Below are 24,109 nucleotides of genomic sequence, written 5' to 3' on the forward strand. Positions count from 1 at the left end.
AAAATGTTTTTAATCTGAGGCTCTGTAAGAAAAGAAAAGCTGCATATATAGCTGTGGCTTCTGCACAAAAACTGTAAGTCTCGGTTAGAAATGAACACAGTTTCGTGTAACGTTTATTTGGACTAAGGAAGACGATACCCACTCTGCCGATATCTGTGGGTTTGGATCCGTCTCGTTAGGTAATCGTACAAAAACGTTTTAAACAGTGTAAGCACCTAGTATCTGTCTTACGCTTTTTATAAATGTAGGATAAAGCACTTGAATAGCAGGAAAAATCCTGTACATTGTAGTTTTTGGTGAGTTAACGGAATCAACGTCTGTTTAAATTTCATACAATGTACATAAATATTTAATAGAAATTAAACTTCATACGTCATACGAGTAAAAATTTGATGGCATTAAATGAGTAGCGGCTACGTAATGAAGTAATGATGTAACTCTATGAGATAGAAATCACATTGTTACTTTCTTGTTATACACTCCTGGAAATGGAAAAAAGAACACATTGACACCGGTGTGTCAGACCCACCATACTTGCTCCGGACACTGCGAGAGGGCTGTACAAGCAATGATCACACGCACGGCACAGCCGACACACCAGGAACCGCGGTGTTGGCCGTCGAATGGCGCTAGCTGCGCAGCATTTGTGCACCGCCGCCGTCAGTGTCAGCCAGTTTGCCGTGGCATACGGAGCTCCATCGCAGTCTTTAACACTGGTAGCATGCCGCGACAGCGTGGACGTGAACCGTATGTGCAGTTGACGGACTCTGAGCGAGGGCGTATAGTGGGCATGCGAGATGCCGGGTGGACGTACCGCCGAATTGCTCAACACGTGGGGCGTGAGGTCACCACAGTACATCGATGTTGTCGCCAGTGGTCGGCGGAAGGTGCACGTGCCCGTCGACCTGGGACCGGACCGCCGCGACGCACGGATGCACGCCAAGACCGTAGGATCCTACGCAGTGCCGTAGGGGACCGCACCGCCACTTCCCAGCAAATTAGGAACACTGTTGCTCCTGGGGTATCGGCGAGGACCATTCGCAACCGTCTCCATGAAGCTGGGCTACGGTCCAGCACACCGTTAGGCCGTCTTCCGCTCACGCCCCAACATCGTGCAGCCCGCCTCCAGTGGTGTCGCGACAGGCGTGAATGGAGGGACGAAAGGAGACGTGTCGTCTTCAGCGATGAGAGTCGCTTCTGCCTTGGTGCCAATGATGGTCGTATGCGTGTTTAGCGCCATGCAGGTGAGCGCCACAATCAGGACTGCATACGACCGAGGCACACAGGGCCAACACCCGGCATCATGGTGTGGGGAGCGATCTCCTACACTGGCCGTATACTTCTGGTGATCGTCGAGGGTACACTGAATAGTGCACGGTACATCCAAACCGTCATCGAACCCATCGTTCTACCATTCCTAGACCGGCAAGGGAACTTGCTGTTCCAACAGGACAATGCACGTCCGCATGTATCCCGTGCCACCCAACGTGCTCTAGAAGGTGTAAGTCAACTACCCTGGCCAGCAATATCTCCGGATCTGTCCCCCATTGAGCATGTTTAGGACTGGATGAAGCGTCGTCTCACGCGGTCTGCACGTCCAGCACGAACGCTGGTCCAACTGAGGCGCCAGGTGGAAATGGCATGGCAAGCCGTCCCACAGGACTACATCCAGCATCTCTACGATCGTCTCCATGGGAGAATAGCAGCCTGCATTGCTGCGAAAGGTGGATATACACTGTACTAGTGCCGACATTGTGCATGCTCTGTTGCCTGTGTCTATGTGCCTGTGGTTCTGTCAGTGTGATCATGTGATGTATCTGACCCCAGGAATGTGTCAATAAAGTTTCCCCTTCCTGGGACAATGAATTCACGGTGATCTTATTTCAATTTCCAGGAGTGTATGTTGAATGTGTGATGTGCGTTACTGATTCCATTAAATTTTGAACGTTTGCGAAAGTTTAGATTGCAGAACATTGATATTTCAGTCGTTCCTGCAAGAGACTTAGCGTAGCATAAAAGGCATCCTCAGGCCTATAGAAGAGTGTAATACGTCAGTTATGCACAAACATTCATCTGCAACCAAGATCTGTTCCCAGTGGCTTTTCCATAATATGCTCAAGGCTCATAGACTGTCTCTGGTCAACTGCTGTACTGGAATGCTCAAAAAAATTGCACTGGAGGAGTGCAAAATCCGTATATCACACCGTACAGCAGAGGAAACTTATTTTTATATACTCATACGAACTGGAGAAATAAGCAGCTATCATGTCCCTGCGTGGTCGAAGACGAACCATATTCAACAAATGTAGTTCGTCAATGAGGAACCTCCCACAAATTGGCTGTTTGTTTCTTTAGTTACAATGGGCGCGACTCATTCATTTGCACTGATCTAAGAACGGGAAATGTAGAATGGTATCGAACTGCTTGGATCACGTCATCGATGATATCAACACAAGCAACTGCATACCTCTCACCACCCTGCATTATGACAATGTTTTCCCTTACGTCAAACAGACAACTATTTTATTATGTAAGGAAACTTTCTTCCAAACTCATATTTTTGGGTTCCAAGATCGGAGCACAAAGAATGTTTCCAGAGCTGGCTGGATCGCAGGCAAAAGTGCATAAATTTTAAAGGCGAACATGTTGAGAAAAAAAAGTGATTTGAAGTACTAGATACTTTTCTCTAATTGCCTTAAGATGCGACATGAAGTCGCGCCGTAACCCGACAACCGTGACGTAACTTGCCAGACTTATCCCAATGCTGAATAGGTCTACAGTGTAACTGGTCACTTGCTGTTTCAAAAATTCCAATTTGTTGATGCATTTCAGATACAGCCCAGCAGCCGTATATCAGAAATAAAAGTCTTCATATAGAGTATGGAGTCACATGCATCTGTCGTCAATAGAAATCTGTGAACGGCCACCGCATGGAGGGGTGGGGGGATTGTACTGCGACAGCCGACGTGTAACACGCACTACTTGTAGACTACAGCTAAGGAGTCTACAAATGACCATATTAACGTATTACGAGGTGAGGCTATAAAATAACTGGATTATTGCTGTGAAATGTTTTATTTGAAAAAACAAAGCTATTTAATTATTGTCGCCCTCAATATACTCCCCTCCTCCATCTCTGCAAAACTCTATGAGAATTTTCCATTGATGATATAGTGCTGGAAATCTTCCCCTGAGAGTTCCTTAATGTCCGATGCCACTTTTCCTTACACTGCTTCAACACACAGAAATCTTGCTCGTTTCAAAGCAGATGTGACCTTGTGGAGTACATAAAAGTCACATAGTTCTAGGTGGGGCGAATGAGAATTGTGTAACAACTAGATACCGTACTTCGCTAGAAGCCTCTTCACAGACAGTGCTGTATGACCCCGCGTGTTGTCTTGATATAGGGCCCATGACTCGTTCTTCCACAATTCGGGTGGTCCTTTTCGTACTTTCTAGCAGACCTGAGCAAGAACCTTAAGACAGTAATGTCAACAGCTTGATCTTCAGGAACCGACTGAAGATACACAATTCTATGGCTATTGGAAAATCATCATTGCTTTGAATCTCAATCTGCACATTCTAGCTATTTTAACTTTGGTGAAACTGTGCCCTTCGCTCATGGACTGTCGCTAAGTTTCTGGATCATAAGTGAAAAACCAAGAATGGTCGCATGTTTTCACTCTTTCCAGAAAATTAGGACCATTTTCAGGTGCATTCAAAGTCACAGTACAAACATCTTCACGAACTACTTTTTGTTCGATCCTGATAATTTTCAGCAGAGTCACGTTATATTGGTTATGCAAAATTTGCCTTATGCACTCTTTTTCAATTCCTACAGTTTCAGAAAATGACCTATGGCCAAACCTAATGAGATTAGGTTGATGCTGAGGGGCGCCACGGGCATGAGTCATCTTCAACGACTTCTCGGCCGTTATGAAAACCTTGAACCACGCAAAAACACTGGTACGTGATAAACAGTCTTTGCCGTATACTTATTTTAGTGAAAGATAAATTGCAGGAACAGTTTCATGTGGAACTTTATGGTAATTCGTTGCTCTTTACGTATCATGTTTCCGGCAAATCAAAATAACAGCCCTTACACTAACGAAGGCGACCACCACACTATTTCGTCTACAGACACCAGATATGCTACTACCTTCGATTGAGAAGGGTTCACTCTTCACAGCTGTAGATTGGTCGTGTTTGGCGCATGCGTACTTACTCTGTGACAGCATTAGTCCCGTTATTTAATATCCACAGCTCGTATGTCAGTATGACTAGTAATTCGACGTATATAGGCGTTTAAAGTAAATTGTTTCCGTGTAAAGTACCGAAAATAAATAGTCAAAAACAAATAATCACTCATGCAAAACAAATCCGACCACGTACTTCCAGAAGAAAATATCGCACAACGAAACACTGCTAAGATACGTAGCGTAACAGAAAACGATGCTTACTTCTAGGGACGTGTGTCATGTAGGAATTACGTGTGATTCACCTAAGAAATGTCCGTCAATACTTTCTAAATACAATGAGTTATTTTTGGGAGGTATTCCACAATCAGTTCTGGCGGCCTTCTTCCAACAACCACTGACGATATTCTTGTATTCACCCTAATCTCTATGTACTCTGACGTGCAGAGAGCTGAAGCACAACCGGCCGGTTTGCCCGAGCGGTTCTAGGCGCTTCCGTCTACGGTCGCAGGTTCGAAACCTGCCTCGGGTATGGAAGTGTGTAATGTCCTTCGGTTAGTTAGGTTTAAGTAGTTCTGAGCTGTAGGGGACTGATGACCTCAGATGTTAAGTCCCATAGTGCTCAGAGCCATTTGAACTATTTTTGCAGTTCAATGACCGTCTGTCACGGTTACTCAACACACAGTTTCGTCCGCGTTGTGAATTAGCAGATGATGTTTGTGCTATTTCGCTGTAGGCAGTATAAATCTTCCGTACAATGGCTTTTGAAACACCAAGTACTTTGGGGCTTCCTTGGTTGCGGAAGCATCCACCGTCTCAGCAGCAATTATTTGCCCAGAATTCACTTACCTCTAACGTAGTACTACTACCCAGAAACTCATCATTCTCACCACGACTGGCACTTGCAGATTATGGAGGACATCGCGCAGGTGCCATTCATGGTCGACTTCAACAGCGCAACTTGTTACGTTTGCTAGCAGCTGAACTTGGTTGCAGCATGAATTTCTTCGGTGTTTCCGTATTTCTGTCCAACCCCTGCAGGTGTAGACGTAGAGGGGAGTGGCTGTAGTGACGATTTCCGTGACGCGGCCCACAGCGCCGCGGGCGTCGGGCGCTGCGGTCTCTGTGCGTGGCGTCGGCGTCGCTGGCGGCGCTGGCGGCGGCGAGGCTGGCGCTGGCGGCGGCCTGCGGGGGCGGCGGGGGCGGGGGCGGCGTGCCGTGGTCGGCGGCGGACAACCCCGCGTCGCGCGCGCCGCGGCTGCTGACGCGCGCGCTCTCGCTGTCCTACCTGCCCGCCTTCAGCTGGCTGCACCTGCTGCTCTGCCCCACGGCGCTCTGCTTCGACTGGGGCATGGCGGCCGTGCCGCTGCTGCACTCGCCGCTGGAGCCGCGCGCCGCCGTCTCCGCCGCCTTCTACGTCGGCCTCGCCCTCGCCTTCCGGGCCTGCCTGCCGCACCGGATCGCGCAGGTAACCCCGTTTGTGGCAGCACATCCGCCTTGCCAGCCCGCGGGCCCCCTATCGAGACGTAGAGATCCGTGCGGGTTCGTATACGTGGATATACCTGCACTGTGGCTTCTGCCAATATGAAGAAGTATACACTGCTGATCAAAATCATTACCGTCACCGCCTACCACGTTACTGAATACCGCCTGTTGACATTGTGGCCACAGGATTTGGTCTGGAAATTACGTAGGCGGAGTACAGGGAACTGGCCCACACGGTTAGTCGACGGTCTAACTTCCTCCCGGGCAGGAAGGCATTCCCGTCCCCGGTACGAATCCGTCCGGCGGATTTGTGTCGAGGTCCGTTGTGCCGGCCAGCCTGTGGATGGTTTCTAAGGCTGTTTTCCACCTGCCTCGGCGAATGCGGGCTGGTTCCCCTTATTCGGCTTCAGTTACACTATGTTGGCGATTGTTTCACAAACATTTTATCCACATACGCGTACACCATAACTACTCCACCACGCAAACTTTGGTGTTACATTCTCTGGTGTGAACCATTCTCGTGGGGTTCACTGGAGGCCGAACCGCACAATACCCATGGGTTCAATGTGTGGCGGCGTTGGGGTGAGTGGAGTGCTGGAGCCTGAAATCTCCTGGCAGATTAAAACTGTATACCGGACCGAGACTCGCACTTGGGACCTTTGCCTTTCGCGGGCATGTGCTCTACCAACTGAACTACCCAAGTACGACTCACGACCCTTCCTCACACCTTTAGGTCTGCCACTACTTCGTCTCCTACCTTCCAAACTTCACTGAAGCTCTTCTGTGAACCTTCGCAGAAGAGCTTCTGTGGCGCATGTGACGTCACACTCTATAGGGATGGCAAATTATTATCGTCACGTCAGAATTACGTTAATTAGAGATTAAGGAGCCTTTGAGATTAGCAATAATAGTACGACACGAATTAATTTTGACATTAATTTTAAGCCTTGGCGGGCGAGACCTAGTAAACAGACACTAATGATGGCCCATTATTTTTGCTGGCTGTAATTGCAATTAATTCAGAACGCAGTAATTCTCGCCAAGATGACGTAAGGGCAGCCTTTTATACCAAATTTGAACGGCCCTTCGCGCATGAATACACGAGAGAGGCACCGGAGATACGGTCCGCCTTTACGCAGTCGGTTGTTTTCTTCAAAACGCGTGACTTAATAAGCCTGTACAGCAAGATCTCAACTTCATCGGGACCCGAGTTCATCTGGCATCAAGGAGTCTTTCCGAGGCCAGTTCGGCATGCAGGCTAAATGATCCTAGCGTGTATGCGCCATGTTGCGATCGTGAACAGAGTTCTACAGACACAACAAAGGCGATAAGTCGGGGAAACAGTTACTGATCTCGTTGCTCGCTAGTAGCGACAATCAGATCACCCGGAATTACAGCGGCAGCTCATAATTACAAGAGCATACACACCACCGATATCTCCACGCCGCTTCAAGGAAATCTGACACGTTATACTGTCATGTATGTTCATTATAAATGCTTGTCTCGTTCTCCACCAATTAAATATTCTGTATCTTCATTTTGTACGTGTCCTCTGATTTCCTATCTACATGGTTTTTCTTGAGTGATAGAGTGTGGTCTACTATTCCGGTAATAATTGTTTAGTAACTATGCACATTTCTGCTGGTTGCAAAATTCTACCAGACAACTTCCGCCAGTCCACGTTCCATCATTTGCCTTGTGCTCTTGCTCCTACGAGCGATTTATAGTGCTGTCAAAATTAAATTTTCGTCTCCCTTAACTAATTAGGTAGTGGAAATCCTGGCTCTCTTGTCTACGTTTACTATGTAGCTTACCCACATTCTTCTTTTCTTGTTAATTTTTAGACATATTCCCGTAGCAAAACTATCGCATTCTGTATTGATAACAGTGTACTGTTGTGGCCAAAAGTCCTGTTCTTCCTGTTATTTCACTTCACTAATTCCAACTTCATTCATGCTGTTCTAAGATTACCATTAACAAACATCTAGGACTTGTACAAGGCCCTGAATAGATAGTATTTTGTGTTGGAATCCATAACCAGAAAAGTACGCTTTCTGTGCTACAACCATTTGAGAACATGTTGGTAACATGGTAACGTGACCACTTTTATACGTGATATACTAGGCGTGACTCAGTACATCTGCGCTTCGCAGCACAGAAGCATAATGTTGGTGTACTTAGCCATGTTTATGTAACACTTATAGACAGGTGAATGGGAATCGAACTAGGTCAGAGAGGCAGGATAGGCCTCAAATAACATGATCTGATTCTGTATTCTCTAACATACCTACATAACAAACATGTTTTCAAACGTCTGTAGCACCAAAACGGTACGTTTCCGGAAAAGAGTTCCGATTCAAAATATGGTCTACTCAGTTATCCCTACAAGGCCCGAAAGTTTATAAGGGGAATTTACAGCACCCTGCATGTCTTCAACCTACCCAACTGACTTTTTAAATTCTCGAAGATACACTGCGACCCCTAGAACATCAGCTTTGTTTCTCCTGATGACAACATCTTCCTGAGTAATCCCTGAGTGAGGCACTGTTATACCTACAGAAAGTGTTAGTCAGAGGGATGCCATCGTCATTCAGCCATACAGTACATCTGCAGTTCCTCTGGAAATATTATGGCTGTAGTTCCCACTTGCTTTCTGCCGTTCACAGTACGATCATAGCAAAGCCATGTTGTCTAATGTTACAAGACCAGATCATTAGGTCATGCAGATACTTGCCTCTTGGATTATTGTAAAGACTGCCGCTGCTCTTCAGGAACGCATTGTACATTTGGCCCCTACACCACATATACCCCTCCGCCGTTGTTGCATCTACGTTACGGCCATCTATATCGTAGAAGCGTGTAAACTACTCTATCTCGGTAAAGTCCATGCTTCATGGGAAGAGGTCGGGACTTAGAGGAAATATTATTATATACTCTGATAAAGGTCAATTGCCCTAGCGCCCAATTGTTTGTATTTTACATACTTTTGGCATCTACAGACCATAAGAATTTCATGGAATGTGAGCGAGTTGGTGAGAGCATACGAACTTGTACTTTTGTAACGATTTAGTGATTTTGACAAAGAGGAAAAAGCGATTTACAGGGGTGGCGAGAGAGATGGACACTGGGAAGCCATGGCAACATAAATAAGGGGAGCTTGGAGTGGCGGGCCCGCCTTCTCGTGCTGAGCACTGTACCTGCCTGCTGTTGCAGCGAGCGATCGAACGCCGGCGGCTGGCGCAACAGGTGTCGCCCGTGGAGAGCCAGAGGCGGCCTGCAGCCTGCCCCTCCAGTCGAACCAAGGGCAGCCGCTGCTGCCTGCTTGGCGGCGGCGCCGACACGCACGCCTGCGCCGACAACAGGTGAGCGCAGACCGGAAACTCTCAGTTGCCTTCCCTCCCAGTGGTACTTCATTAAGAGCTGTAGCATGTGCAACCACAAATTTTTCTCATACTCAGTGCCTGATGACAATACCCGTAGATCAAATGCATTTTTCCGTTCCTTTGGTAAATCTTACAAAATCCCCTGCAACTACTCAGTCCATTCCCGTTAATGTGACTATCGCCTATGCTCGACGTGAACCATTCGCAAACGGCAGGTGGCAGCTGTAGTAGTGGAGGGTATACGCCATGTGATCTAAAACAGGCTGAAAATAACTTACAAGCTGGTGGCGCTCTCCATCGGTAATGCTGGAATTCAGTATGGTTTTGGCCCACACTTAGTCTTGGTGAGAGTTTCCACTCTCGCAGGCATCAGGCGCAGGAATGTTTCTTAGGGAATAGCAGCCCATTCATTACGGAGTGCTGCACTGAGAACAGGTATCGATGTCGGTCGGTGAGGCCTGGCACGAAGTCGGAGTTCCAAAAAATCCCAAAGGTGTTCTATAGAGTTCAGGACTCTGTGCAGGCCAGTCCATTATAGCGATGTTATTGTAGTGTAACCACTCCGCCACAGGCCGTGTGATATGAACACATGCTCGATCGTGTTAAAAGATGCAATCGCCATGCCTCAATTGCTCTTCAACAGTGGGAAGCAAGAAGGCGCTTAAAACATCAGTGTAGGCCTGTGCTGTGATAGTGCCACGTAAAACAACAAGGGGTGCTAGCACCCTCCATGAAAAACACGACCACACTATACGACCATCGCTTCCGAATTTTACTATTGGCTCTACATGCGCTGGCAGATGTCGTTCACCGGGCATTCGCCAAACCTTCACGAATAGGTATAGCGTAAGTCAAACGTTCGAATTAGAATGGAAACCCCACGAACACAAATTTGCTGTGCAGATATGAAATATAAACTCCGTTACTCGCTCGTTACACTTGAAGGACAAATGTTGAATGGACCGAAACGAGCCGCCGCATAACAGAGTAGTTGCCTGCTAACTTCGAAAGAAGGTAGATACGGTCCCTAGCGCAACTAATAACATCGTCGAAAGTCAGCGCGGACGTGATAGCTTTGGTACACTCTGTTAAACAAACTGAAAAATGTAGGCGGTACAATTGGAGAGCGATCCGCCTTCACCAACATGCATAAGCAATTCATTAATAGCATATATATATATATATATATATATATATATATATATATATATATATATATATATATATTATTTTTTATTATTAGTTTTTTGTAATTCATATATATATTATATATTATTAGTTGTTTGTATATATATATATATATATATATATATATATATATATATATATTTTACAAAAAACTAATAATAAAAAATGTTGCATGGTGCGAGATTCGATCAGGCGACCTTCGGATTACGATCCCGAGCGCTTACCGCTGCGCCACGACGCTGTAGAAAATTATTAATAGTAGAGAGTATTTCACCCCTACGGTTTCTTTTAACTGTCGATTTTCTCGACAACGGCTGAGAAGTGCTTTGCCACATTACACCTCTGGCCATGAGCTTTTATTATGCGCAGTATGAATCGAATCTGAATTTCACAATTGTCGGCCTCCCCTTGTCACAGTGAGGGGCAATGTCCGTTCTCCCCTGCTGTCGGCCCCAGACTCCCGTACTCGCACTCACTCCCTCGTTAGGACCCGCTCCGACAGGAGGCGCTCGCGATCGCACATAGTGCCAACCTCAACCAGAGGCGTAATCGAAAGCGTCTTGCTCCCGAGAGCGGCGCCACGACTCAACATTAATGTTTACCTTAAAAAACGGTTCGACTGAAAACCACAGTTCCTCACTTGAAATGGTTGTGATATGCAAGAGCCAGTCTGCAGGTACATGATAGGAAATAACTTGTAAATTTTTTTTAAGGACTATCGGACCAAACTGCTGAGGTCATCGGTCCATAGTGTTACACCCTACTTAATCTAACTTAAACTAACTTAACGCTAAGAACAACACACACACACCCATGCCCGAGGGAGGACTCGAACCTCCAACAGGGGGACCCGAGCGGACCGTAACCAGGCGCTGCAGCCCGCACGGTTACCCAGCGCAACTACACGATAGGGATGCAGTGCTTAAGGTTAGAACAGGACGGAAGCATCTCCAATGTTAGTCAATCTGGGCAATGAGCAAGCAATGAAGGAGAGCAAGTGGAGCTTGGGAAGGGAATCTGAAGTTCACGGAGAAGAAATGTGAATTTGAGGTTTGGTTGTGACGTTTTAATTATATCGTACAATCAAAAGTATTTGAAAAAGGAGGGAATAAAGGGCAACAACGTGAAATATGGGAACGAAAGTGAGCTGTATGATGCGTCTGTTAATGTGAATGGCTGTCTCATATACACTATGTGATGATAAGTATCCCCACAACGATTAGTGGACATTAATATTAGGTGTGCCCACCCTTCACCTTTGTGACGGCTTGAACTATGATGCGGACACTATTAGTCTGTGGAGGAGTGGCAGCACACTCTTCTTCGAGATCCGAGATCAGAAAAGACGTTGGGCGGCGGGTTCTAAGCAAAGTCGACGTTCTAACTCTTCTGAAAAGTGTTCCATTTGGTTCATATCGAGACCAGACCATTTCAGAAGTATTGTTGTCCACAAATTCCCTCACACACGCTACTTTATTACAGCGCGCATTGTCATTCTGATAAAATCTTCGTATTTAGCGTTGTTTTAAGCGCAATAAGTGTGCCATACCCTAAACACGAGGAAGATAATCTCCTCTGTACTTCAGTGTTCTCACTACAAACGACGGCACGTAACGTTCTCCCGATATTCGTCAGTCAAAACCCTGTCATCTGATTGCTACAGGCTATAGTGTGACTCATCACTCCAAATAACTCGTTTAGAGTCATTCACTTGCCAGTAACGTCTCTCTTTATACCATCTCAAGCGGTCGCTTAGCACCGACAGCGGAAACAGGTTGCCTCTTAGGTACTGGTCGACCATTGTACCCCATTTTTGTAGCCACCTACGCACATTGTCCTAGCTAGACTGTTGTCAGCACTTTGTAACTCCCGAGTAACTCCTTCCACTGATTTCATACGATTTTTCATAACGACCCTCTGCGAAGCTGATAATCCCCCGCCCGTCAGTACATGAGCTTTACCTTGTCTTAGTTTAGCTGAGATTGTCTCCTCGCTTTCCCACTTCACAATCACATCAACAACAGTGACTTGGACGCCTTCAGACGTTTTAATTCTCCCCAAGGGATCTTTTATTCAGTTGATATTAAATGACAGTCGACATTCGCAGTAAATGAGCTCTCCTGCCCGACACAGTCGGCTGATACAGCTTCCTGCTGACAACACTGTAATCTCTACCTTTTTTCATACTGGCATCTCCGCCACCTGTGACGTTTTGCGGTCAATTTCGCTTTGTACAGAGATGTCCGGATAGTTGGGATCTTTATTGTTACTTATTACCTGACAGTAGAGATCTTTATTGTTACTTATTCATGATTGTGCCTTAATTTCAGAATAGGCAATAAATTCCCAAGATTATCCCAGTACTTCGACTGGCATCACATAAAGTTTTAGACGGATATCGATCTTAGACGATTTACGAGGGCTATTCTGAAAGTAAGGAACGAGAGGTCGCGAAACGGAAACCACAGTGAAAATCAAAACTGTTTTATCTGCAACAGCTAGCTACGACTTCCAGCTACTTATCTCCACCGACGTCGTTCCGACTTCGACGTTTGTCGTAGCGTTGTACAAACTTTCCAGTATCATCGACATAGAATGCAAACGCCAGTGCTTTCCGCCTATTCTCTGCGCTGGCCTACAACTCGTTGTCTGTGCCAAAATGTTGTCTTAATAGCCCACGATTCATGTGAGCAGAGATGAACCTCACAGGGAGACAATTACGAGATCACTTCCAATTTAAAACGATGCATGAGCATCTTTATTGCCCCTGCAGAATGCGGCTGATAATTGTCTTGAAGAAGAAAACGTAATACAGTTATGTAAGTTGGCTGCATAGCTTCAGGCGAAATTTCTCAGGAATCCCTCGGACTCGGCGGGAGACACTGTTGTTTTAGGTATCTTAATGTGCTCTCTGTGTGCTTAGAACTAAAAAGAACGACGTAACGCTGTCGACGGGCATACTAGAGACTCTGCCCAACGCACCTGTGCAAAACTTCATCGGATTTCCACTGTGGTTTCTATTTCGCGACCGATCGTTCCCTACTTTCCGAATAACCCTGGTAATATAATATGATATTACTTTACAGGTCTTCCTGCAAGAGGGGAACGTGGCGAAAATGGGCCGTTAAGTTGAAGACCACAAAATTTCCCGACAACTGGTTTAAGAACCTAAGTATCCTTCCCACCACTCCTTCCTTTAGGGTGTGACTCTCCCACATTTCGCAGACGAGGACGACAGTTCACAGTGCGAAGAGCAATAGGACGGCGTTCTTGACAACGTTCGACATTGTTGCTGTCGCCCCCTCTCCTCTCCCGGCATTTCAGCGCTACTCTAAGGACATTGTGCCCTTACAACTCCCATTCAACTTGATCTGACCATTTTGGAGTGTATTACGACCGCAGTTTTTCCTCTAGTATACAGGGTGGAATCAGTAGGGACCATTCAAAACAATTCTATGAAGTATGAACGTTATCCGAAGCAGAAAATAGTGTATTTGCTTTTCTGGCTCTCCTGTTCCAATCATTCAGTGGCGTGACCGTGAAAGGGGGATGAGGGGTGGTGGGTGCAACATTAACATATTCGTGAATCAAGATCCAAAGGGTCTATCTAAGATCCACCAATTCGGAAATATATCCAAATATACCGAAGAAAGGTCCACGGGTGGTGCGAGGGTGTTGCCGAACTGGAAGGTATTGGAGGGACCATTTGAAGTTTTTTTCATGCCTATGGTACCATTTCACACCCTGTTGAGTACGTCAAACGAGGGTTTGAAGCAGGAGAGCCGATGAAACATTAAACCTCCTGGCTGCATTGGATCACATTCAGATTTCGTCGAATGGTTTTTAATGGTCCCTAGTGGCTCTACGCTGTATACCAGAGCAAAAATACGGTGGAACTACACTCCGAAATTGGCAGATAATGTTCAGTTGGGTTCCAGACCCTCGATGTCCATAGAATAAGGTTTAAAGGCCCAGGGGTTGGCAGCAGTGCCGAACGTTGTCAAAAACGTCTTCTTTTTGCTCATCGCACTGCGAACTGTACCTTTCATCGTCGAAATGCGTGATAATCAACTTCCCAATGAGAGGAGTGGCTGCATTTATGGCGCACCCTGAGGCCCTTACGTTTCGACTGTGTGCGACGGTGTGTTTCTCTTCCGAGGCCGTCCATAAGAAAACCGCTTGATTTCAAATCTGCGTGTCGTGGTTCGAACTCTACGTTAAAAGGCGTCAAAAGAAGGGTGAAATGTGGGTACGTGGTATGTGACACTCCTCCCCTCTACAAACACGTCCACGATGGCACAATTGTATTGAAATTTGGTGGGAATGTGACATCATTAACCCAAGTTGCAGCTCACATGAATTTCTGAGCTGTGCCCTTTCACTCGCTTGTGTTGACACCTGGCTGTTTGTGCATCGCCTAATGTGAGTGACATAGCAGCGCTCGACGCTCTCTCACCATTACAGAGGAAGGCTGTGGGCTTTGAGCCATATTGGAAGACAATTATGGGGTTTCGCAAAAGTGATTCTTTACTTTTGTTGCATAACGAAATTTTCACTGTTCATGTAGTACAACTCCAGCATCACACATAATCCTGATCTGATGAAACCATCACCTGAATCTGTTAATGTCTATTGTGCATTACGACAGACTTGGGCAATTCTAGCAGAAGAATGCAACACCCCACACGTCCAGAGTTTCTACAGAGTGGGTGCAGCAACCCTCTTCTGAATTTAAACACTTCCGCTGGCCACCAAATCCCAGACATGAACATCGAGCATATCTTGGATGCCTCGCAACATGATTTTCAGAAGAGATATCCAGCCTCTCGTACTCTTACAGATTTATGGACTGCCCTGCAGGATTCAGGGTGTCAGTTCCCTCCAGCACTACTTCGAGTATATGCCTCGTCGTATTGCAGCACTTCTGCGTGCTCACGGCTTCCATAGACGATATTAGGCCGGTGTACCAATTCCTTGGGCTTTCACTGTAATAACATGTTGTTCAATGGCCAGGTTCAAGTAGGCAGCTTGCATGACTCTAAAGTACCCTAGTTATACAACCGAGGTAAGGGGGCCTATGTCCCAGTGTGTTTGGCCTTAGGATAATTTAGGTTAAGTAGTGTGTAATCTTAGGGGCTAATGACCTTAGCAGTTAAGTCCCATAGGATTTCACACACTTTTTAAGGGGGCCATTAGTATACATGAAATATCGTTTCCAGCGAATCTTTCTATCATTAAAAAGATGTAGTGTATGATAGCTTTAAGACAGACTGATAAAATCTCTGGAACAACTGGGGTTCTATCCTTTCAGTTTACAGGCCACACTTCTTCATTTTATCAGCCACAAGGCCAATGTTGTATGTGAGTGCACTTAAAAGGTTCAATCCTTACAATTTTGGATGGAGCTTTGAAAATATAAAAAAAATTGTAGCCACATACGTATCTTAAAATTCTTCCCAAATTTTTGTCCATTTATATACAAAAATAGTTTCATGAACTCAGGTAAATCTTTATGAAATACTCTTCATTTTTTTCTATGTGGGGATACAGTGAACGCAGTCGCTAACCTCAGGTAGTGTGGGAGTAGTGAGACTTGTCGCATTCTGGCACAGCGGCAGCGGCCCCTGTGGCAGAGGTGCTCTGTTGGTGAGCCTGTCGCTGCTGGTGGTGCCGTTCCTGCCAGCCACCAACGTGGCGCGCTACGTGGGCTTCGCGGCAGCGGAGCGCGTGCTCTACCTGCCCAGCGCCGGGCACTGCCTGCTTATCGGCCTGGGCTGGCAGCGCCTCAACCGCAGGTCGCACCACCACCACCAGCAGCAGCACCAACACCACCACCACTGGGGGTGGCTGTCAGGCTTTGCGCTGGCTGCCACACTGGCCAGTCTCGGAGCACGGACTGTACTCCGCAATAGGGACTGGTACGACGAAGAGAGCCTCTTCCGCTCTGCACTTCACATCAACCCACCCAAAGGTGAGTCTCCTTTCTGGGCCGCCCCATTGACTGAAGCTTTTATTGTCCTACAGCAACTAAACAGACACATCTTGCCCTTTCACTTCACCAGAGCCTCCTGTCACATATAACAGATATCCCACAACAGAATTTATGTGACTTACATGTATGTGGATGAACTACATGTTTTGCGATACTGGTCAAACAGCAAGGTACATCACAATTATTACAATCAATAGTTTAAAAACTAGTCCATAAGCAGTCATCTAATGTCAAAACTGCAGTTCAATTTTATGAAACACAAATAATGATACAAGAAAACAGGAAATGGCTCTAAGCACTGTGGGACTTAACATCTGAGGTCATTAGTCCCCTAGACTTGGAACTACTTAAACCTAACTAACCTAAGGACATCACATACATCCATGCCCGAGGCAGGATTCGAACTTGCGACTGCAGCAGCTGCGCTGTTCCGGACTCAAGCGCCTAGAACCGCTCGACCACAGCGTCCAGGTTATATAGGAAAGTAGCCACAAAGGATCTGCTGCATAAATCCTTTGCACTGTCTACAGGATACAAGAATCGTGTGCTTCTATCTCACCTTTGTGATCTCCTTTCCAATCTACGTGGCTGTGCAGGATACCATCCTTGGTATAGTAGGGCAGACAGGCTCATTGCTATTGATATCAAACGGTTAGTATCACTGTTGCAAAACATAAGTACTTCAATGTACATACCAACAAAGTATCTTCGTATCCGTCAGTACCATTAACACTTCCGCTGGCGCAGAAATGGCATCATGATGTTACACCTGGTAAAATACTAAGAAAACTCAAGATCTATGAAAATAGCCTCTCTGTAAAGTAAAATGGGTGACGATCTCCGCCGGTCGAAGTGGCCGAGCGGTTCTAGGCGCTACAGTCTGGGACCGCGGGACCGCTACAGTCGTAGGTTCGAATCCTGCCTCGAGCATGGATGTATGTGATGTCCTTAGGTTACTTAGCTTTAAGTAGTTCTAAGTTCTAGGGGACTGATGACCTTAGAAGTTATGTCCCATAGTGCTCAGAGCCAACTAACCCATTTCCTTTTATTTCATTTATTTATTTTTTATGATCCTCGGATCTGCCAAGAACAGCAACTTCTAACTTCTAACAGCGTGTTTCAGAGCACTTGTTTAACACACACTTTTTAACGTTTTGACCTAATGCAGTGGGAGTGCGATCATCAATAGTGGACAGTCAATCAATGGAAACGTGTCATGGTCAGATGAATCACATTTCTTGTTACACAAGGTCAGCAGACTTGTCTGGCTACAGCATCATCCTGTTTGAAAGAGGCACGAAGCTGTGGCCATAGGCTAGTGGGGCAGTATTATGGTATGGAGATATTCACCTGAGCTTCCACACGACATTTGATAGTAATCAAATGCTCCTTTACGACTGTGGACTACATGAACAATATTATACAATAATTAATGCATCATACCTTCCCCAGCAGTCACGTTGTCTTGCACTAGGACAACTGTCCATCTCACAGTGACAGCATTGTGTCACACTGGTTTCAGATGTTTGATAGTGAACTCATATTCTTGTTTTGGTCATCAGTCTAAAGCTGATGGAAAACATCACGGGCGCTGCTGGGAGCCAGCTTAGTGACCACAAACAACCGTAGTCATTGTAGCTTAGACCATTCTGTAAAGATGCTCCTAGATATTAAATTGTCCTGAGTGATATTGATGACGTTTCACAGATCATCTTGTCGAAAGGTGTTGCATCCTCCATAAATTTACGAGCGTTGTATTATTTTTATTTGTGTCATTGTACCAACAGATGATCATAATCACGTTTGCCTGTATGTGATACCAGTTACCAAATTTCACGTCTACACTTAGGCAGCTGAGTAGTCTACGAACGGTTTTAGCGAAAAAACGGAGGGAAATTTCGATTTATGTGGGACAGCTCTTGACTACCATAGATAACTCAATCGTGGTTGAATACTTTCTGCAGTACCTTCAGTAGGTTTAATTTATTCTTATTTTTTGCACGACTCTGTCAGTGAAATTAAAACGATTGTCTACAGGTTTTTTACGTATGTTGATACAAACGTACTATATTTCTTTGATTTACACCCAGTTCTCTTTTCGTTTTCTCTTAAAGAACAACTTATTGAGCAGCTTGCCACAGGGTAATGTTCTTGCCCCAATTTTCTTCAATATTTGTATGAAGGACCAGCCCCTCCCAGATGGTTCCAAGTGCTTTATACATGCAGATGATCGAGCTATTTCAACGCACAAAACTCACTTCTATTATAGAAAAAAAGTATGGGAAATGCTAGCTGAATTAACCGACTAATAGAGAGACAATAAATCGAAGCCTAAACCATCATAAAGTCAGGTATGTGCCTTAGATCTGTAGGGCAAATAAGCTTCGTGGCAATTGCAAGTAGCTTGGAATTACGGTTTTGAAGAATGGACACCTGCGACCATCTGGCTCTTATTCGCCCACAATGACGGACATCGTGTATTTCCATCTGTCTGAGTGTAAATATCATCGATAAGTGTGAGAACGGTTTCTGAATGTTTCCCTAGTGTTTATCTTAGACGAGACGTGTCTATCAGTGTGGAGCACTTACCTAGTGGTACGTGGGAATAGCGACTAGAAATCGCATCCAGGCTGCCAGCTCACCGAAATCGTCATAAATCCGCGAGGTGGAGTAGATCCGGCTATTGCACACCACCCTGTGTCCTGGAAGTGACACGTTAGCACGATTGGTTACTTGGGTCGGTAGTAGTTTAGAGGAGGTTCAGTTAGATCAGTGTCCAACAGATTACACTACTGGCCATTAAAATTGCTACACCACGAAGATGACGAGCTACAGACGCGATATTTAACCGACAGGAAGAAGATGCTGTCATATGCAAATGATTATCTTTTCAGAGCATTCACACAGGGTTGGCGCAGGTGGTGACACCTACAACGTGCTGACATGAGAAACGTTCCCAACCGATATCTCATACATGATCAGCAGTTCACCGGCGTTGCCTGGTGAAACGTTGTTGTAAGGCCTCGTGTAAGGAGGAGAAATGCGTACCATCACGTTTCCGACTTTGATAAAGGTCGGATTGTAGCCTATCGCGATTGCGCTTTATCGTATCCCGACATTGCTACTTGCGTTGGTCGAGATCTAATGACTATTAGCAGAATATGGAATCGGTGGGTTCAGGAGGGTAATACGCAACGCCGTGCTGCATCCTAACGGCCTCGAATTACTGGCAGTCGAGATGACAGCCATCTTATCCGCACGGCTGTAACGGATCGTGTAGCCACGTCTCTATCCCTGAGTCAACAGATGGGGACATTTGCAACACAACAACCATCTGCACTAACAGTTCGACGACATTTGCAGCAGCATGGACTATCAGCTCGGAGACCATGGCTGCGGTTACCCTTGAGGCTGCATCACAAACATGAGCACCTGCGATGGTGTACTCAACGACGAACCTGGGTGCACGAATGGCAAAACGTCATTTCTTCGGATGAATCCAGGTTATGTTTACTGCATCATGATGGTCGCATCCGTGTTTAGCGATATCGTGGTGAACGCACATTGGAAGCGTGTATTCGTCATCACCGTGATGGTACTGGTTGCCATTGGTTACACGACTCGGTCACCTCTTGTTCGCATTGACGACACTTTGAACAGTTGACGTTAAAATTCAGATGTGTTAGACCCGTGGGTCTACCCTTCATTCGATCCCTGCGAAACCCTACATTTCAGCAGGATAATGCACGACCGCATGTTGCAGTCCTGTACGGGCCTTTCTGGATACAGAAAATGGTCCACTGCTGCCCTGGCTAACACATTCTCCAAATCTCCCATCAATTGAAAACGTCTGTTCAATGGTGGCCGAGCAACTGAATCGTCACAATACGCCAGTCACTACTCCTGATGAACTATGGTATCGTGTTGAAGCTGCATGGGTAGCTGTACCTGTACACGCCATCCAAGCTCTGTTTGACTCAATGCCCAGGCGTATGAAGGCCGTTATTACGGCCAGAGGTGGTTGTTCCGGGTACTGATTTCTCAGGATCTATGCACCCAAATTGCTCGAAAATGTAATCACAAGTTAGTTCTAGTGTAATATATTTGTCCAATGAATACCCGTTTATCATCCGCAGTTTTTTCTTGGTGTAGCAATTTTTATGGCCAGTAGTGTACAACACATTTCTCTTCCCCAAAAATAAGAAAAATTTCTGCAGTCTAACTTCCTTTTTTTTGAAGCTTGTTGGTGACTGATGGACCAATTCTGTTCTTCATGATATTTCCGACAGATAGTATTTGATATTACTCTAACATTTTAAATGAAGGCAAAATTGTAAATCGACTCCTGCTCCATCGAGGTGATAAAATATGAACTCCTACGGCTATCCTACAGCTGGCTCTCGTGTAGCATATGAGAAAACATGTTTCAACAAATGTTCCAGTATAATATATTTGTCCAATGAATACCCGTTTATCATCTGCATTTCTTCCTGGTGTAGCAATTTTAATGGCCAGTAGTGTAGTAAGTAGGTGCATCAGTGGTTCACACAAGCATTTACAAAAGCACTGTATCACCACCAAAAAGTATGTATTAGCTAGAAATAACATCCTTCGCAAAGCGAATGGATCGAGTGGGGTACACAGCCGGAGACGTTGAGAACTAGTAGCCTGGCTGTGTGCAATTCTGCTGCAGGATATGCTCGTCCTCTTTGGTACGGGTCCAGTGATGTTGAACAAGTTGATATTTCTCTGAATTAAACTTGTTGACTCGTCCATGAAGGAGGTATCTAAATTGTTTGTCTCACGTGTGCATCCTTTGTATGGATATCAACCTGCGCTCCAACGAAAGAGGTCTAAAGGACGTCCCGTTCATTTAACTGAAAATCTGAAAGAACCTCCTCAGCCTGCAAGGTTAACATTAAGGAGGACGGAAAATACTCACTATGCTGGCTGGATGCAACCAATCGAACATCTTCTCCCAGGACATGAAGAACATTGGTCTGTATAGAAACTGTTAAACAGACTTCACACTGGTGTTGACACTTACAGAATGCGTATGTTACAGAGAGGCTTCCCTGGCCAATCTAAGCTCTGTGACTGGGACAGAGTTAAAACCACAGCCCATTTCATGAACTGCAGTAAGTGCTGTTTGAGGCGCACAGTGTAGATCATGATTTACACTACTTCATATAGTTTACATGTTCTGTCATTAAGTACGGTTATACAGTACAATTATTATTTTCATCATTGTTTGTTTCTGATAAGAATAAAAGGAAGCTAAAAACACTTTCCGTTCAATCCCTTTTTGTTTTCGTATGTTTCTCCTGTGTTTAATGCTTTCCACTTTAATAGCAATCTATATCAAAACTATAAAGCATCATTTATACATACATTGCGAGAATGTATGTGCAAAAAATTTGTAAGTGTATTGTGTAGCCGGCCGCGTTGGCCGTACGGTTCTAGGCACTTCAGTCCGGAACCGCGTGAGTGCTACGGTCGCAGGCTGGAATCCTGCCTCAGGCATGGATGTGTGTGATGTCCTTAGGTTAGTTAGGTTTAAGTAGTTCTAAGTTCTAGGGGACTGATGACCTCAGATGTTGAGTCCCATATGGCTCAGAGCCATTTGAACCATTTGTATTGTGTAAACATGAGGCAACTCCTCCATACAAGAAATGCAGTGACTACTCCACAATTTTAAAGTCTAACTAAAGTGAATATTTGTCTACATAAAAGTATATAGCGTAAATACAGTTATTTGCATATACAGTGATCAGCCAGAAAATTATGACCAACTACTTAGTAACCGGTACTTCCACTTTTGGGGAGGATAACAGCGAATACGCGTCGTGGCATGGAAGCATTGAGGCCTTCGTGGGTCGCTGGAGGGAACTGGCACCACATCTGCGTTCATAAATAACCTGATTCCCATAAATTTCTGGGAAGTGGGCGATGTGTTCGATCGTGTTCATATCTGGCACGTTGAGGGGCCAGCACATCAAATGGAATTCGCCACTGTGTTCCTGTGTTCCTCGACTCACTTCATCAAACTTTCTGATATGGGGCATTACCTCGTCGAAAAATGCCGCTGCCATCGGGAAAAATGATGGTCCTGAAGGAATGTACGTGGCCTGCGACCAGAGTAAGACACTCCTTCGCCGTCATGGTGCCTTACACAAGCCTCACTGGACCCATGGACGCCCACGTGAATGTTTCCGAGAGCAAGATGGAGCCACTGCCAGCTTGTCTCCGTCCCGCTGTACAGGTGTCAAGGAGCTGTTCCCCTGGAAGACAACGCACTCGCGCCCTCCCATAGGCATGTGAAGAATTTACCGGGATTCATCAGACCATGCAACACTCTGCCAGAGTGCCAACGTACAGTGCCGATGGAGAAGTGCCCATTTGAGTAGTGGTCCCGATGTCGTGGTGTTAACATTAGCACATACGTGTGTCGACGGCTGAGGACGCCCATCCTTACGAGTGTTCGGACACACTTGTAGTCTGCCCAGCATTAAATCCTGATGTTAGTCCCACCACAGGTTGCCCCCGGTGCTGTTTTAGCCATCTGTCCAGCCTAGTCATCCTACATATGTAATGAGCAGTGGCCGCCCAACCACACAGACATCTGGAGCTGGTTTCACCTTCTTTTCGCCACATGTTGAAGACACTCCCCACAGCACACATCGAAGTCCCTGCGAGTCGTGCAGCTTCAGAAATGCTCGTGCCGAGCCTCCAGGTCATCGCAATCCTCCCTCTGATACTTTACACACACAGGCAGCTCACTCACTGATACTACATGCACAGTGCGTGTGTCGGACCAGCAATCATACCTTATCAAATGACTCTGCTATCGTCTGGACTGGTCTATACTGATATTAGATAGGTAGTTACAATGATCAAGCTGAACAGTGAAGAAATGGAAAAGGAAATGCATTGTATTTGTTTTGTGATGAGAATAACTTAGTAGCTGACTTCCACCGAGTACACCACCATAAAAGTTACAACATCCGTCTACGGTGTTTGTTCTTTAGGAAGTCCTCATGTCAAGTGCATGCCTTTTTCAATATTTTTCAAATGGTTCAAATGGCTCTAAGCACTATGGGACTTAACATCTGAGGTCATCAGTCCCCCTAGACTTGTTGTTGTTGCATTTCCAGTCCTGAGACTGGTTTAATGCAGCTCTCCATGCTACTCTATCCTGTGCAACCTTCTTCATCTCCCAGTACCTACTGCAACCTACATCCTTCTGAATCTGTTTAATGTTGTCACCTCTTGGTCTCGCTCTACGATTTCTACCCGCCACGCTGCCCTCCAATATTAAATTGGTGATCCCTTGATGCCTCAGAACATGTCCTACCAACCGTTCCCTTCTTCTGGCCAAGTTGTGCCACAAACTTCTCCCCAATCCTATTCAATACTTTCTCATTAGTTATGCGATCTACCCATCCAATCTTCAGCATTCTTCTGTAGCACCACATTTCAAAAGCTTCTAGTCTCCTCTTGTCCTAACTATTTAACGTCCATGTTTCACTTCCATACATGGCTACACTCCATACAAATACTTTCAGAAATGACTTCCTGACACTTAATCCTATACTCCATGTTAACAGATTTCTCTTCTTCAGAAACGCTTTCCTTGCCATTGCTAGTCTCCATTTTATATCCTCTCTACTTCGACCATCATCAGTAATTTTGCTCCCCAAATAGCAAAACTCCTTTACTACTTTAAGTGTCTCATTTCCTAATCTAATTCTCTCAGCAACACCCGACTTAATTCAACTACATTCCATTATCCTCGTTTTGCTTTTGTTGATTTTCATCTTATATCCTCCTTTCAAGACGCTATTCATTCCATTCAACTGCCATTC

The 24,109-nt window shown here is 45.6% G+C and overlaps 1 protein-coding gene across 1 annotated transcript in view; it reads left to right on the forward strand.

Annotated features, from left to right (window-relative positions):
- Positions 1-24,109, forward strand: part of LOC126285089 (protein O-mannosyl-transferase TMTC1-like) — a 192,159-nt gene that overhangs the window by 67,872 nt on the left and 100,178 nt on the right. The window contains exons 5-7 of the mRNA XM_049984414.1: positions 5,434-5,664; positions 8,895-9,043; positions 15,865-16,223. Coding sequence (XP_049840371.1) covers positions 5,434-5,664; positions 8,895-9,043; positions 15,865-16,223 — 739 coding nt within the window. The remainder of the gene's footprint in view (positions 1-5,433; positions 5,665-8,894; positions 9,044-15,864; positions 16,224-24,109) is intronic.

This window comes from Schistocerca gregaria, chromosome 8, assembly GCF_023897955.1.
Source record: "Schistocerca gregaria isolate iqSchGreg1 chromosome 8, iqSchGreg1.2, whole genome shotgun sequence".
In the NCBI taxonomy this organism is placed as follows: Eukaryota; Metazoa; Arthropoda; class Insecta; order Orthoptera; family Acrididae; genus Schistocerca; species Schistocerca gregaria.